This window comes from Heptranchias perlo, chromosome 4 (genome assembly GCF_035084215.1).
Source record: "Heptranchias perlo isolate sHepPer1 chromosome 4, sHepPer1.hap1, whole genome shotgun sequence".
Lineage (NCBI taxonomy): Eukaryota > Metazoa > Chordata > Chondrichthyes > Hexanchiformes > Hexanchidae > Heptranchias > Heptranchias perlo.
The window spans coordinates 60,963,575-60,980,372 of NC_090328.1; the positions used below are offsets into that span (position 1 = coordinate 60,963,575).

Consider the following 16,798-nt stretch of genomic DNA (forward strand, 5'->3'; position numbering starts at 1 on the left):
TTAAAAAGGATAGGCATTCCTAGTGACATTATACCCATAGTATGTGAGCAATGGCTTAATTAAAAGAATTGAGTACTACTGATAAAGGTCAGTGTTAAATCTTATAGAAACTTTTTTGCTGTACCTGAAGAAGTTAAATACTTGATTTTTGCTCAAAATAACTAATATATTGTACTTGAGAGGCTAAGTCAATATCAGACCCTACATGGCAAAGCCATCATATATTGGGGCACAAAGCTAATAGTTTTTAAAACATTGTTTGACTTGAAAGAAAAATATTTTTCTTATTTATTGCTTTTTATTGCTTTTTTCATTAATACAGTTTTACAAATATCAAACATTTTATTACAATGCTAAACGTGTCCAATAAGCACATAATGCATTGCTAAGTGTTTTTTCTGCAACTTTGATTGTAGAAGAGGAGCATGCTATGCATCATGTGGTATGTGTAAGGAGATGCCATTGTGTCCCATTCCAATTATGCCCAATATTTTTTTTTTAGTTTTGAGACAAGTCAGCTGCTCTGCAGTGGCCTTTTCTATTCATGTACATTTCTCTCTCCTAAATTCAGAGCACGATCATGCAAATAATTGAATAATTCTTCAGTTAGTATTCCAATATTTTTACTGGCATCCAAGTTAAGCACGACACAATTTTGTTGAACGTGGCATTTAGGACAGCATATTAAATTAAAGCATATTTCTCTTCTATTACTTATTTCCAGCATATTCTTCAGCCAACTTTTCTGATTGAATTCTGTGAAAGTAGATTTTATGATTTTATTACGTTTGACTTGCACAGATTTCCGATAGCTCAGATGGTAAACTTTTAATTTTTTTTGCAGTCAGACAGAATACCTTAGCTTTAAAAGTGCAGTAACCATTCCACAAGTTAAGTATGTGGTGAGAGAGGTTATATTTGTCTGCTTTTCATTTAGTTCGAGGCAGTCTGTTATTGAAAAGAAATGCACGATTACCTGGAACTTTACAGTATTTGAACAGTATTATATCCATTCAGGAATTTGACTGTCTATTTCCTGATTAATTTTTAATTTTTTTTTTTAAAAACATTGGGATCTTTCAGTTTCACCACTGATAATCTGCTGCCTTTTCTAGATAGACTTCCCGAGGATCCAATTTTGTATCTTTAGCAATATCTTCATTTCAGTTGCAACTTCAAACTGTTGTCTGGTGTCTTACAAAAAACTAGTTTGAAATTTCTAAAGGTTGGCCAGAAGCATTAATCTGTCTCGTGATGTTTTTCATGGTGCAAGTAAATAATTAAATTATCCTTCAAGCCAAATTTAGTTTGAAATCAGAAATCTAGCCATGAACTAACATAACCACTTAAAGCTTCCGTTTTTAAGATTCTTATCGACTTTCATTTTAAGCATTTGGTTATATATTGGATCAATAACAATTAGATACACAATTCTTCCATAAAACAACTTATTATCTTTTTTAACTTTTATTAAAATGTTTACATATCTGTCTGTGTAGGCTTACGTGTGGATACATTTGTTGCAAAATGAAAGATTTCTATTCCTATAGAAAGAGCATTTCTTACAAAAAGATAGAAAATAGAGGACTTAGTGCCACTGTGGATTAAACACTGTGATTTGATCTTGTACTAGGTTCACATCCTACTTAGGCTAATGGGATGAAAGTCTCCTTTGTCAACTGAGAGTCCTGAGTATGAGGGGTTTGGGGCAGTCTCAATACAATTCATAGTGAATGTGAATGCACTGCCCATAATTTGCCAGTTTGGTATTAAGTGGACAGCTTTGAAGAGACCCTGAGAGAATAGCTGGTGTGGGAAATAGAAAAATTCATACTGATGCATTTGGGAGGAGGTTAAGATTAACTTGTATTGTTGAGACAGAAAAGAGTTTGACTGCATTTGTTTGTGCTACACCTGATTTGAGATTGTGAAACAGAATAGAGCCATAAATTGACCAGATATTCCCTTCCTCACAGTGAGTACAGAAATTCTCAAAAGTATAAGAAAAAAATTAATCACAGTAATTAATTTTAAAGGCAGCCATTTAGGACAAATGGTGCTTGTATTCCACTTCATACCTTGGCCAGAGAGTTACCTATGTGAATATGCTTCACTGTTACTGCAAAATAAAAACTAATGTTTAAAAGATAGGTTGATCAGTTCACTTAAGACAATGTTAGCTCTATTTTCCAGATGAGCAATACTCATCATGTAAAAAGAACAGCTGTGGGAAAAAGTGCACTTTGAGATTGAGTAGAATGGGCCTATACTCTCAAGTTTAGAAGACTGAGAGGTGATCTCATTAAAACATATAAAGTTCTCAAGGGGCTTGACAGGGTAGATGCTGAGAGGCCCTTTTCCCTGGCTGGGGGAACTAGGGGGCATAGACTGAGGATAAGGGGTTGGCCATTTAAGACTGAGATGAGGAGGCATTTCTTCACTCAGAGGGTTGTCAATCTTGGGAATTCTCTACCTCAGAGAGCTGTGGATGCTCAATCATTGAATATATTCAGGGCTCAGATAGATAGATTTTTGGAATCAAAGGAGAAAGGAATCAAGCGGGAAAGTGGAGTTGAGGTCGAAGATCAGCCATGATCTTATTGAATGGTGGAGCAGGCTCGAGGGGCTGTATGCCCTACTCCTGCTCCTATTTCTTATGTTCTTACTTTCTAGCTGCCAGATTTAATCAAATTGTGATGTAATTTGAATCCATGAAAAGCATGGTGTAAATAACACTTGCCTATCTACTGTACTGTGCTATAGTGCTGCTCAGTATTTGAAACTGGAGATTCACATTTACTTTTTTCTTAAATATTATAATATCTGCATTCACAGAAGGAAGTTTTTGTTTCTAAGGGGGAAATCTTCATTTTATTTTCATGTTTCTCTTCACTTTATTTTTTTTCACATCCTTTTCATTGCTTTTCCACTGAAGAGATAGAAACAATAGGAGAGTTGTCTGACCCAGAGCTGCTGCTTGATCCCTGCCATTTCAGTATGTCTGAGGCTGAAATAGTTAAGGTTACTGGTGAGGTTGGTGAGTAAATACTTGGACTGCCTAGTATTTTTGTATTATAGCTATTGTAGTTAACTATCACCAAATACTAGGCATGCCTGTAGCTAATATTGTGGTAGTGTTGTCTTATTTTAAACTAACTATTCGAAACCTTAACCTTAAACTATTTGAATGCAAACAAATCCATGCAAAATTGCCGTATCATATTCAAACAATGAAAAACCCAAAATGCTTGCTATTTCTTAGTGTTTTCTTAACACACAAATATTAACCTTGCCATTGTTGGTCTGTTTGAGCTGCAAAATGGTTACCTTTGGAAAGGGAAAATTTGCTCATTGTCAAGTATATAGAAAGGCTATCCATACATGTACTAATTCTGTATATATTGCCAGCATACTGCTGAAGTTTAGATAAACACCTTTTTTGCTTGATACTTTTATATAAGAAACGTGCTTTAATATACCAGTTAAATAAAAGAAAAATGACTTCAGATTTTTTTTTTAAATTGTAACACCTCGGTGATTAACTTTTCTCCCTTTTTATGTCTGACTTTTTGCAAGAAATTCTAACATTTCTGTTAAAGCGGTTGGCACTTTCATTACTTAAATTTTTCAGTTTTTGCATGTATGTATTTGCATATATGTACTGCAGAATGGAAGTTATATCTAATTTTCTTATACTTGCCTCTTCTGAACTGATGTGCATATTAGAGAAATTTACTTGAGTGTTGGCATGAATTTATATATTCAGTGTCTTGTGCATTTTTGTTTTAAGTAGATTCATATGCATTCAGAATACCAGAGAATTCTGGTATTCACGTGTCATTTTCTTGTATTTGTCCTTGTTGGTATTGTAGTTGAAGAGGTTATCCTTCAGTCTGTTTTCAATTTGCTTTTTGTGAGTGAAGGAAAATATTACGAAATTGCATTCATATGGCTATTAGGTTGTAGTAAACATGAAACAACAAATCAGTAAACAAAATGGGGTGCATTGCATTTTACTCCTTCTGTACTTCCTTTACAGTAGTTGCTCCTTCCTCTGATGATAAGCATCACAGCCGTTTCAAACGCATGACATCAAGAGCAGTAAGCAGAGAATCGAAAGCAGCCTCTCACAGCCCTCCATCTCCAGTCATCAACCAGGAGATTCCAGTTTATAAAGAGAAGTTCATCCCACCTGAGCTTAGTATCTGGGATTACTTTATAGCAAAGGTAATTTTTTTAAATGTTGGGACAAGATTAATATCTGAATTGAAAAGCTTTAAAATGAACATGGAGAGGCTGATGTATCTGTATGTCTTATGTATGGGAACATGTAGACAGGTTGTCCATATTATGCATATGCAAGCTCATCATTATTCCACACGCACCAGGTGAACATATCCTTGCACACCCACCAGGTGAACATGCAGAAAATGGTGACATTAACGAAAAAAAACCTCTTTTAGGAAAATGTACATTATCGACATTGGGAATGCTATATTTATACATTACATGCCGTTGTTAGTTATTGCTAAAATAATTTTAGATATATCTGCCATATCACTCTTTGGAATATACACTGATTTTTTTTGTAAATTTGGTGGATGGCGCAGCTATTTTCATATTTTTTAATACTCAAAGCTGAACTGTTTTACAGACGGCTGTAGAAGACTTATTTAGCCTAATTTGTATGTGTTGATTTCATATTCAAACTGATCTAATTACCTGAAGCAAAAATAGAAAATGCTGAAAACGCTCAGCTGGTCAGGCAGCATCTGGAAAGAACAGAGAAGACATTTTGTGTATGCACCCTTCGTAGAACAGAAAGATATTGCAGATGAACAGAACGAGAGAATGGAGGAGGGGGGAAGTAAACAACACAACCACACACAGCAAAATGAATAGAATGACCTGGAGAACAGGAGATGGTTAAATGGCAGAAGTGATATTAGCACAAGACAATAACAACAACAACTTGCATTTATATAGTGCCTTTAACGTAGTAAAACGTCCCATGGTGCTTCACAGGTGCATTATCAAACAAAATTTCATGCCAAGCTACATAAGGAGGTATTGGGACAGGAGACCAAAAGCTTGGTCAAAGAGGTAGGTTTTAAGAAGCATCTTAAAGGAGGGAGGGAATTCCAGAGCTTATAGCCTAGGCAGCTGAAGGCACAGCTGCTAATGGTGGAGGCGTAATGAGTGAAATTAAAGACATGAGACACATAGAGTGTGTGTATTTTCTGTTTTTGTTTCAGATCTCCAGCATTTGCAGTATTCATAGAATCATAGAAAATTTACGGCACAGAAGGAGGCCATTTGGCCCATCGTGTCTGCGCCGGCTGAAAATGAGCCACCCAGCCTAATCCCACTTTCCAGCACTTGGTCCGTAGCCTTGTAGGTTATGGCATTTCAAGTGCATAATCCAAGAACTTTTACGTGTGATGAGGGTTTCTGTCTCGAACATCCTTTCAGGCATTGAGTTCCAGACCCCCATCACCCTCTGGGTGAAAACATTTTTCCTCAGCTCCCCTCTAATCCTTCTACCAATTACTTTAAATCTATGCCCCCTGGTTATTGACCTCTCTGCTAAGGGAAATAGGTCCTTCCTATCCGCTCTATCTAGGCCCCTCATAATTTTGTACACCTCAATTAAATCACCCCTCAGCCGCTTCTGTTCCAAAGAAAACAACCCCAACCCATCCAATCTTTCCTCATAGCTAAAATTCTCCATTCCTGGCAACATCCTCGTAAATCTTCTCTGTACCCTCTCTAGTGCAATTACATCCTTCCTGTAATGTGACCAGAACTGCACGCAGTACTCAAGCCATGGCCTAACTAGTGTTTTATACAGTTCTAGCAAAACCTCCCTGCTCTTATACTCTATGCCTCGACTAATAAAGGAAAGTATCCCGTATGCTTTCTTAACCATCTTATCTACCTGTCCTGCTACCTTCAGGGATCTGAGGACATGCACTCCAAGGTCCCTCACTTCCTCTACACCTCTCAGTATCCTCCCATTTATTGTGTATTCCCTTGCCTTGTTTGCCCCCCGCCCCCCGCAAATGCATTACCTCACACCTCTCTGGATTGAATTCCATTTGCTACTTTTCTGCTCACCTGACCAGTCCATTGATATCTTCCTGCAGTCAACAGCTTTCCTCCTCACTATCAATCACACGGCCAATTTTTGTATCATATGAAAACTTCATAATCATGCCCCCTACTTTTAAATCCAAATCATTAATATGTGCCACAAAAAGCAAGGGACCCCACTGGAAACAGCCTTCCAGTTACAAAAACACCTGTCGACCATTGCCATATGCTTCCTGCCACTCAGCCAATTTTGGATCCAACTTGCCACTTTCCCTTGGATCCAATGGGCTTGTACTTTTTTCACCAGTCTGCCATGTGGGACCTTGTCAAAAGCCTTACTAAAATCCATGTAGACTACATCAAACGTGCTACCCTCATCAACCCTCCTTGTTAGCTCCTCAAAAAATCCAATCAAGTTAGTCAGACACGACCTTCCCTTAACAAATCCATGCTGACTGTACTTGATTAATCCATGCCTTTCTAAGTGATGGTTTATCGTGCCCCTCAGAATTGATTCCAATAATTTGCCCACCACCGAGGTTAGACTGACTGGCCTATAATTACTCAGTCTATTCCTCTCTCCCTTTATTGAACAATGGTACAACGTTAGCAGTCCTCCAATCCTCCGGCACCACACCTGCGTCCAGGGAGGATTGGAAAATGATGGTCAGAGCCTCCGCTATTTCCTCCCTTGCTTCTTTTAGCATCCTGGGATACATTTCATCCGGGCCTGGTGATTTATCTACTTTCAAAGATGCGAATAAAGTATTGTGCTTTTTGTTCCTACTCATCACCTCATTCAATTCATAAATAAGGAATAAATGTAATAAGAATAAAATTAATTTCATAGTTGATGAAAAAAATAATGCATACTGAAAAATATGAAAAGGTAAAGCTATAAATGACTAGATATTGCAGTACAATTAAGGTAGATCTATAATAAAATTGTTAATCAATAGTTACAGCTGTTATAAACTGCATACCTTTCTCCAGCCCTTCCTTCTCCCATCACAGAGTAAAATTGAGTATGATTCAGAAGAGAGCCAGGGCAGTGATGATGAGGAAGATGCTTTTGCTTCAGATATACAGCTTCAGGAGCATTCAAATCCTAATTCTTTCAGGTAAGAGAAAGCTTGGTCTGTTTTCACGTGATAAAATCTACTTTGATATCTTCATTCTCCCCACCACCACCAAACAGTGTTATCCTTTTGGTTTCTCCTTCAGCCCCATTTTCTTCCCATTCTCGTTTTACCAGGTCACAGTTCTTGCAGCCAAAATAGGAAGCAACCTGCTCGCAAATTATGGCTACAAGGCATGCAGTAGTAGCCCAAGCATAACTCTTATGATTTTTTGTGTGAGGAGTTAACCGGTGTCCTCATCACTTCCCCACAACAGCTAATCCAGAGATTGAGTAAAATGGGCCTATATTCTCTGGAGTTTAGAAGAATGAGAGGTGATCTCATTGAAATGTATAAGATTCTGAGTGGGCTTAACACGTAGATGCTGAAAGGCTGTTTCTCCTGGCTAGAGAGTCTAGAGCTAGGGGGCATAGTCTCAAGATAAGAGATTGGCCGTTTAGGACCAAGATGAGGAGGAATTTCATCACCCAGAGGGTTGTGAATCTTTGGAATTCTCTACCCAGAGGGCAGTGGATGCTCAATCATTGAGTATATTCAAGGCTGAAATCGATAGATTTTTGGGAATCAAGGGATATGGGGATAGGGCGGGAAAGTGGAATTGAAGTAGAAGATCAGCCATGATCTTAATGAATGACTGAGCAGGCTGGAGGGACCGTATGGCCTACGCCTACTCCTTCTCCTATTTCTTATGTTCTTATGTGATATATCTACCAGACATTACATTGTGCTGTATGAAATAATTCACTACACTGCTTTGTGGAAAAGGGTTGGACAGCACAGTGAACCACCATACTCTCCCTTTACTTGTTAGATATAAATTCTAATCCAACCCAAACTGGTGACACAAAAGTGTCCTCATGATGGTTCTGATGATATGGAACAGTTTCATCTTGCTGATGTTGAGTCCACAGTACAGAAATGCCTATTTTATATCAAGTTGTCACCTCCAATCAGAAGCCACTATGATGGCTACATAGCAAATGGATTAATCTATGTTGGTTTAGTAGAGTGTGCTTATCTGAGGTTTAAGTTAACGTATGTTGTTGGGACAGAGGAGGAGAGACTTACTCTATATCTCATCTGCACAATATGTAACCCAAGAGTGCTTGAAACTGGATTGAGTAATAGCAGTGTTCTGTTCACTAATATTGACATTGCTCACTTAGGCCACAAAAATTCACCAAAAAGGTATAACTATAATATAGGTGTAAAGTAATGTACTTGTGTATGAAAAATTGAAGCTACACTTTTTCAGTATATGTAGAACTTTGTTGAATTAGTTCAAATTGTTACAAATTTTGCTTCAAATTATTCTGATGGAATTTACAGCTAATCAGTACAAAACCATGGTCTAAGGATAATTTCCAACCAATTTTATCAATATTGTGCCACTGTTTGTCATACCTTAATGTCACTTGAGTACTTTTTTTTTGTAACGGAGTAACACTTTTTAACATTTTTATTTTTTATATTATTTAGCTGGTCACTGATGCGATTTGCAATGGTGCAGTTGGTGCTGCATAATTTGAAGAACTTTTACCCAATGGCAGGGCTGGATCTTTCAGGTAACTGACTACTTTCTCTATTTGGCTCATAATGTAGCAGGGAATTCTTTTTCCTCTAATTTTCTTCACATTTATTCTACTGAAGGCAATGACTCATGTTGTGGGATAACAAGTTCTTAATTTAGCTTCACAATATGAATACATATGATGGGAGATTATAATCTGATGGGGAGGTAGCATAAGATTTTGAAGGGATGAAATATTTATGCAGCACTCTTCCAGTTTGTTAACTTTAATAGCATTTCATTATTTTTCCAAATTCTCAAGTTTCGATAAATCGAATTGAATTTGTTATGTCGCCAATGTTTAGCTTCTTTATTGCTCTCTTGCAGAACTCCCTGTTTGTTCCCCTTCTTGCCATGCAATTTTAAAGACTCTTCAACGCTGGGAACAAGTATTGCTTCGGCGACTTGAGTTATTTGGTGGCCCTCCTCCAGATTTCATCTCAACGCATACCAGTGAAGGCACAATGTCTTCAGGCCCTGCTATCCTCATCCATAAAGCATTGCTGGAACCTACAAATACGCCATTCAAGTAAGGCAATAATATTCGATGATTTTAATTATTCCAGGACAGACTAGAATAAAGGTAATGCATGAGGTCACAGTGGAAAATGATTTATCTTGGACTGCTTCCTAGACCTCTGTGGTACTTGTCCAGTAAGGAAAGACACATTACTTGTATTAGTTCCAGCCACTGAAGTGGGATAAATAACTGACGAGACCAGGAAAACAATTGGGAATTCGCAACCACAATGTGGGTAGATTCAATGTAAAACTAGAAAAGGATATTGAAGAGTCAAAGATAAGGGTACTGGACTGTAAGAAGACAAATTTCAGTGAGTTGGGAATTGGTTCTGAAAAATATTAGAACTTAAGGTGGATGAATTCATCAAGCCCTGACAGCAAGTGCCTTAGCTGTTGAAAGAGAGAGTGGATAGCAGAGGCTCTGGCCACGATTTTTAAGTTCTCTTTAAATATTCAAATTGTGCTGGGGGACTGGGAAGGAGCCAGTTTAACTGTGTAACTGTAGACCAGTTAGTCTAATGTTCATTATCGGTAAACTTTTAGAATCCATAATTCAAGATAAAATTAGTGTGCATTTAGAAATGCATGATTAATCAAGGACAGCCAGTACAAATTTGTTAAAAGCAAGTCATGTTTGACAAATTTAATGAAAGTTTTTGAAGAAGTGACCAATTGCATAGATCAAGGGAATGAAGTAGACAATGTATATATGGATTTTCAGAATGCATTCAATAACGTGTCTCACAAGATGCTTGATAGAAAAATTCAGGCAAATGATATGAGGAAATATGATGGCATGGATAGAAAGTTAGTTGATGGACAGAAAGCAGAGTTAAAATAAATGGGCATTGCTCAGATTGGAAAAGGTGTACCATCAAAAAGTGCTTGGTCCACTTTTGTTGGTATATAGAGATGATTTGGACTTGTATATAAGGAGCACAGCCTTGAACATTGAGGAGAACTGTAAAAAGGTTTCAGGAGGACAAGTTAGTGAAATAGGCAGATGCAATTTAACATGGATATCAATGTGAGGTAATATATTTTGGGAGGAAAAACAAGGAATGGTGGTATGTAGTCAATGAAAAGTCACTGTAGGGTGCGCACCTAGGGAATTACATATTTGAACCCCCTGAGTGCGAGTGCAGGTAGATAAAACCATAAACAAGGCCAACAGTAGTTTAGATTTTACTAAGGGGGGCATAGAGTACAAGAGTAAACAAATAATTATAAATTTATACAAAATACCAGGGTTAGTTGCTGTGTGCAGTTTTGAATGTCCTATTATAGAAAGGAAATTAAACCATGCAGTGTACAGTGTAGATTGACCAGGATGATGCCATGGATCAAAAACGAAAGTTATGAAAGAGCCTAGAGATACATGGTCTATTTCTACTCAAGCAGAGGTGGTTAAGAGGAGATTTAATAGAGGGTTTTAAAATTATGAAAGGTTTTGATGGAGTGGATAGGGAACTATTTTCTCTGGTTGGGGATTCAGTCACAAGGGGTCTTCGATTCAAGAGATTAGGAGAAATTACTTCATGTAGAGGGTTGTTGTAGCAGAGTTTTTTTGACACAGGAACTGGTTGAGGCAGAGATCATTGTACCTTCTAAGTTAGTTTTTTGAAAATGATGTTACAGGGCTGAGGAGAGAGAGCTGGGCAGTGGGATGTGTTTTAGATTGCTCTAGCAAAGAGCCAGACATGAGTGGCCTAATGGCAGCCTTCTATGCTGGAAACCTGTGTTTCTAAGGTTCAAAGAACACCTTTTAATGAAATATGGCCAGTGACATGTAGACACTTCATAACCAATTTTTACTGCTGATGGGAATGATTGTCTTATTGTATTATATAAATTTTCACTTAAGAATTTTCAGTGAGGAAAGTAAGCACATATCTTTTATTTTGGGTTATAGAATCTGGGAGGGGAAACCATCTTCTAAAACAGCAATTACTGCCCAACTATGATTTTTTTTCCTCTACAGGTCAAAACACCACACTGCACTTCCTGTAAAGAGACTTTGGCAATACCTCGTGAAACAGGAAGAGGTGCAAGAGACCTTCATTAGAAACATTTTCACAAAAAAAAGATGTCAAAATGAGGTCTGTATTAATAGAATAAATAAAACTTTTAAACTTATTTCATCTTTACCATCTACTAACTTACTTTTCATGTCTTTCTGTCTGTGTAACCCCTATATATTACCAGTTGTTGAATAACAGTCATGCTAAAATTAGATTGCACAGTGATATTTTCTACATAAGGGTGCAGTTTTGTGAGTTATATGAGGAATTTGCTGATGAGTCAGAGTTATCTCTAAGGAGGCTGAAGGAATTTTGTTTGAAATTAACCAACCCTTTGGAGAAGTTTATTACAGGAGTTCTACTAATTAAACATCACAATTATTGTGAAACAATTGAAATAAATTCCAAATACATGACTGAAAAAACAGGAAATTTAAAGAAGATACTTTAGTGCAACCTTTTCACTGATTCTGGATACATAATGTATATTGCATATAAAATTCTCCTGTAATCTGCTAATTATTCCAAGGTAGTGTCATCACAAAGCAAGCTAACACAGTATCTGCTTGTCTGTTCTTGTGTGTATTTCAGCTGCTGTACCAGACCCAAGCCCATTACTTCTATTTCTTTTTTTCCCTCTTGGTCCCTCTTATGCCCTTTACTCCTGCCTCCTTCCCTTCCTGTCACCTACTTCTTCTATCTTTCATTTCTCCCCTCTTGGATAATCCACCCCCAAACCTCGTAAATGTTACCCTAACCTTTCACTACTCCTCTGGAACCAAGCAGCAACCCCAACTGCCCCATCCTCCTTTGGCCAACATTCATAGAATCATAGAAGTTTACAACATGGAAACAGGCCCTTCGGCCCAACATGTCCATGTCGCCCAGTTTATACCACTAAGCTAGTCCCAATTTCCTGCACTTGGCCCATATCCCTCTATACCCATCTTACCCATGTAACTGTCCAAGTGCTTTTTAAAAGACAAAATTGTACCCGCCTCTACTACTGCCTCTGGCAGCTCGTTCCAGACACTCACCACCCTTTGAGTGAAAGAATTGCCCCTCTGGACCCTTTTGTATCTCTCCCCTCTCACCTTAAATCTATGCCCCCTCGTTATAGACTCCCCTGCCTTTGGGAAAAGATTTTGACTATCTACCTTATCTATGCCCCTCATTATTTTATAGACTTCTATAAGATCACCCCTCAACCTCCTACTCTCCAGGGAAAAAAGTCCCAGTCTATCTAACCTCTCCCTATAAGTCAAACCATCAAGTCCCGGCAGCATCCTAGTAAATCTTTTCTGCACTCTTTTTCTAGTTTAATAATATCCTTTCTATAATAGGGTGACCAGAACTGTACACAGTATTCCAAGTGTGGCCTTACTAATGTCTTGTACAACTTCAACAAGACATCCCAACTCCTGCATTCAATGTTCTGACCAATGAAACCAAGCAAGCTGAATGCCTTCTTCACCACCCTATCCACCTGAGACTCCACTTTCAAGGAGCTATGAACCTGTACTCCTAGATCTCTTTGTTCGATAACTCTCCCCAACACCCTACCATTAACGGAGTAGGTCCTGGCCCGATTCGATCTCCCAAAATGCATCACCTCACATTTATCTAAATTAAACTCCATCTGCCATTCATCGGCCCACTGGCCCAATTTATCAAGATCCCGTTGCAATCCTAGATAACCACCTTCACTGTCCACGATGCCACCAATCTTGGTGTCATCTGCAAACTTACTAACCATGCCTCCTAAATTCTCATCCAAATCATTAATATAAATAACAAATAACAGCGGACCCAGCACCGATCCCTGAGGCACACCGCTGGTCACAGGCCTCCAATTTGAAAAACAACCCTCTACACCCACCCTCTGTCTTCTGTTGTCAAGCTAATGTTGTATCCAATTGGCTACCTCACCTTGGATCCCGTGAGATTTAACCTTATGTAACAACCTACCATGCGGTACCTTGTCAAAGGCTTTGCTAAAGTCCATGTAGACCACGTCCACTGCACAGCCCTCATCTATCTTCTTGGTTACCCCTTCAAAAAACTCAATCAAATTCGTGAGACATGATTTTCCTCTCACAAAACCATGCTGACTGTTCCTAATCAGTCCCTGCCTCTCCAAATGCCCATAGATCCTGTCTCTCAGAATACCCTCTAACAACTTACCCACTACAGATGTCAGGCTCACCGGTCTGTAGTTCCCAGGCTTTTCCCTGCCGCCCTTCTTAAACAAAGGCACAACATTTGCTACCCTCCAATCTTCAGGCACCTCACCTGTAGCTGTCGATGATTCAAATATCTCTGCTAGGGGACCCGCAATTTCCTCCCTAACCTCCCATAACGTCCTGGGATACATTTCATCAGGTCCCGGAGATTTATCTACCTTGATGCGCGTTAAGACTTCCAGCACCTCCCTCTCTGTAATATGTACACTCCTCAAGACATCACTATTTATTTCCCCAAGTTCCCTAACATCCATGCCTTTCTCAACCGTAAATACCGATGCGAAATATTCATTTAGGATCTCACCCATCTCTTGTGGTTCCGCACATAGATGACCTTGTTGATCCTTCAGAGGCCCTACTTTCTCCCTAGTTACTCTTTTGCCCTTTATGTATTTGTAGAAGCTCTTTGGATTCACCTTTGCCTTATCTGCCAAAGCAATCTCATGTCCCCTTTTTGCCCTCCTGATTTCTCTCTTAACTCTACTCCGGCAATCTCTATACTCTTCAAGGGATCCACTTGATCCCAGCTGCCTATGCATGTCATATGCCTCCTTCTTCTTTCTGACTAGGGCCTCAATCTCCCGAGTCATCCAAGGTTCCCTACTTCTACCAGCCTTGCCCTTTACTTTATAAGGAATGTGCGTACCCTGAACCCTGGTTAACACATTTTTGAAGGACTCCCACTTACCAGACGTCCCTTTGCCTGCCAACAGACTCTCCCAATCAACTTCTGAAAGTTCCTGTCTAATACCATCAAAATTGGCCTTTCCCCAATTTAGAATCTTAACATTTGGGCCAGACCTCTCCTTCTCCATAGCTATCTTAAAACTAATGGAATTATGATCACTGGTCCCACCCACTGTGCATGCTGGGGGCCAACCTCGCGAACCTTCTTCCCATCCCGCTCGCCTCACCTATTGCTACTTCCAAATTTTCCTCCAAAATGTCCAGTTGCTCATGAACAAAGCCCTTGCCATCCAAAACCATAACATGGATAATTGTATTGCTATCTTGGCTTTGACAAACTTCGCTCACCTTGAACCTTACTGAAGCCTCTATGCCTAGCTACTGTTTGCACCATCTAAAGCAAAATACTGCAGATGCTGGAAATCTCAACTAAAAACAGAAAATACAGGAAATACTCAGCAAGTCAGGCAGCATCTGTGGAGAAAAAGAGTTAACGTTTCAGGTCGATGACCTTTTGTCAGAACTGGAACAAGTTGAAGATTAAACAGTTTTTAAGCAAGTATAGAGCTAGGGAAGGGGAGGAAGGAACAAAAGGGAAGGTCTGTGCTGGGGTGGAGGACAGGAGTGATTAAATGACAAAAGGGATGATGGTGGTAATGGGACAAGTAAAGGAACAAAAGATGGGTCTGGAGGAGCTGTAAATGGCAACATTAGAACCATTACCAGCACCTGCTGTCTGAAAAAAATAGGAGTAGTGGTTATGATCTGAAGTTATTGAAATCAGTGTCGAGTCCAGAAGGTTGTGAAGTGCCTAATCGAAAAGTGAGGTGTTGTTCCTCGAGCCTCTGTTGAGCTTTGCACCATCTACTCTGCCCAAGCTTCCACGGTTGACTGTCGTCCTGATCACCAAGTGGTGCTTTGGTCTTTACCTCCTACTCTTATAGCACCTTCCCCTCCTTTGTGTACCTTACCTTACTGCACCGCTCTTAGCTCTGCTTTAAACTCCGTATTGTCTACTTTCAAGCTCCAGCCTGAGTTTCTCACCGAGATATCCTTCCTGTTTTCCTCCTCCTGCAGTGAGTGACTCCGATTCTGCGGTGATTTTAATCTCTCTCTCAGCTTCTCTTGTCCTCTCCCCTCTAAATTCACTGCCCTCCTGTTCTCCCTAAATTTCTCCCTCCGTATAAACATTCCCACCCATGTTCATTGCCTCTTCCTGAACATTGCCATTGCTCACGACCTCTCTACTCGCACGGTTTCAATCACTGACCAGGCCATCTCTGACCACTTCTTTATATCCCTCACCACCCACACATCCTACCCACTTCCTTCTGCATCTACTCTTCTTTTCTCCACTACCAACCATCTCCTTAAACCCCTCACCCCAGCCCCCACCCTCAACTCCAACAAAAAGTACAAGGAACTCATGGAATTCTTTGTCACTAACCATCCGTTCAGCTGCCTCTTTTCCGAATCCTACCAAGCCAAACCTCCCCCAGGCTCCCCTCTGTCCTAGCAGCAAAGCTGCGCGTCTCTGGTTTCTCTTCCATCTCACCTCAATCCCTCTCCAAGCTCATATATTGATATAGTTCCCCCTTAGATACTGTCCCCATCCCTTTCAAAATTGCCGCCATCACCAACTCCTCAACAAACCCACCTTGACTCCTTTGACTTTGCAAACTACCGCTCCATCTCCAATCTCCCTTTCCTCCCCAAAGTCCTTGAATGTGTTATCACCTCCCAAATCTGTGCCCATGTTCCCTGCAACTCCCTGTTTGAACCTCTCCAGTCAGGGTTCTGCCCCTGCCACAGCACTGAAACAGCCCTAACCAAAGTCGGAAATGACATTCTCTGTATGTGTGACCATGGTGCATTATCTCTCCTTGACCTCTCTGTAGCCTTTGACATGGTTGATCATACCTTCATCCTATAATACCTCTCCTCTTGTCCAGCGCAACCGGATTGCCCTTGCTTGGTTCCACTTTGGCTATGGTTGGATCGATAAGTGTATCTCCAGCTATGGCTTCTCTTTCATCCCTACACTGTTACCTCTGGAGTATCTCAAGGATCTGTTCTTGGCCCCTTCCTCTCCCTTATCTGTATGCTGCTCCTTGGCAACATTATCCATAGACATAGGGGCAGCTTCCACATGTATGCTGCCAATACTGACCTCCACCCCTCAATCACCTCAACTTGTCTGACATCCAGTTTGGATGAGCTGCAACTTCCTCCAGCTGGGTAAGACTGAAGCTCTCAGCCCCTGCCACAGACGCTATATCCTTACCACTGATTCCATTCCCCTTCCTGGCCACTGTTTCAGGCTGAACCAGGCTGTTCTCTAACTTGGCATTCTACTTGACTGTGCTGAGTTTCCAACCCCATCATAGAGTGCCTATTTCTGCCTTAGTAACATCACCTGCCTTCCCCCTACCTCAACCTATCTATTACTGAAACCTTCATCCATACCTTTGTCACCTCTAGACTCAACTATTCCTGGCTGGCCTCCTATCCTCCTTCCTCCAT

The 16,798-nt window shown here is 39.9% G+C and overlaps 1 protein-coding gene across 6 annotated transcripts in view; it reads left to right on the top strand.

Annotated features, from left to right (window-relative positions):
- The window catches only part of LOC137320967 (dmX-like protein 1), a 209,858-nt gene that overhangs the window by 151,529 nt on the left and 41,531 nt on the right, over positions 1 to 16,798 (top strand). For 3 of the 6 annotated variants that reach the window (XM_067983005.1, XM_067983007.1, XM_067983006.1), the window contains exons 29-34: positions 2,936 to 3,037; positions 4,040 to 4,227; positions 7,087 to 7,214; positions 8,712 to 8,797; positions 9,130 to 9,331; positions 11,306 to 11,423. In XM_067983005.1, the coding sequence (XP_067839106.1) occupies positions 2,936 to 3,037; positions 4,040 to 4,227; positions 7,087 to 7,214; positions 8,712 to 8,797; positions 9,130 to 9,331; positions 11,306 to 11,423 (824 nt within the window). The remainder of the gene's footprint in view (positions 1 to 2,935; positions 3,038 to 4,039; positions 4,228 to 7,086; positions 7,215 to 8,711; positions 8,798 to 9,129; positions 9,332 to 11,305; positions 11,424 to 16,798) is intronic. The other 3 variants (XM_067983009.1, XM_067983010.1, XM_067983008.1) reach the window with 2 other exon arrangements.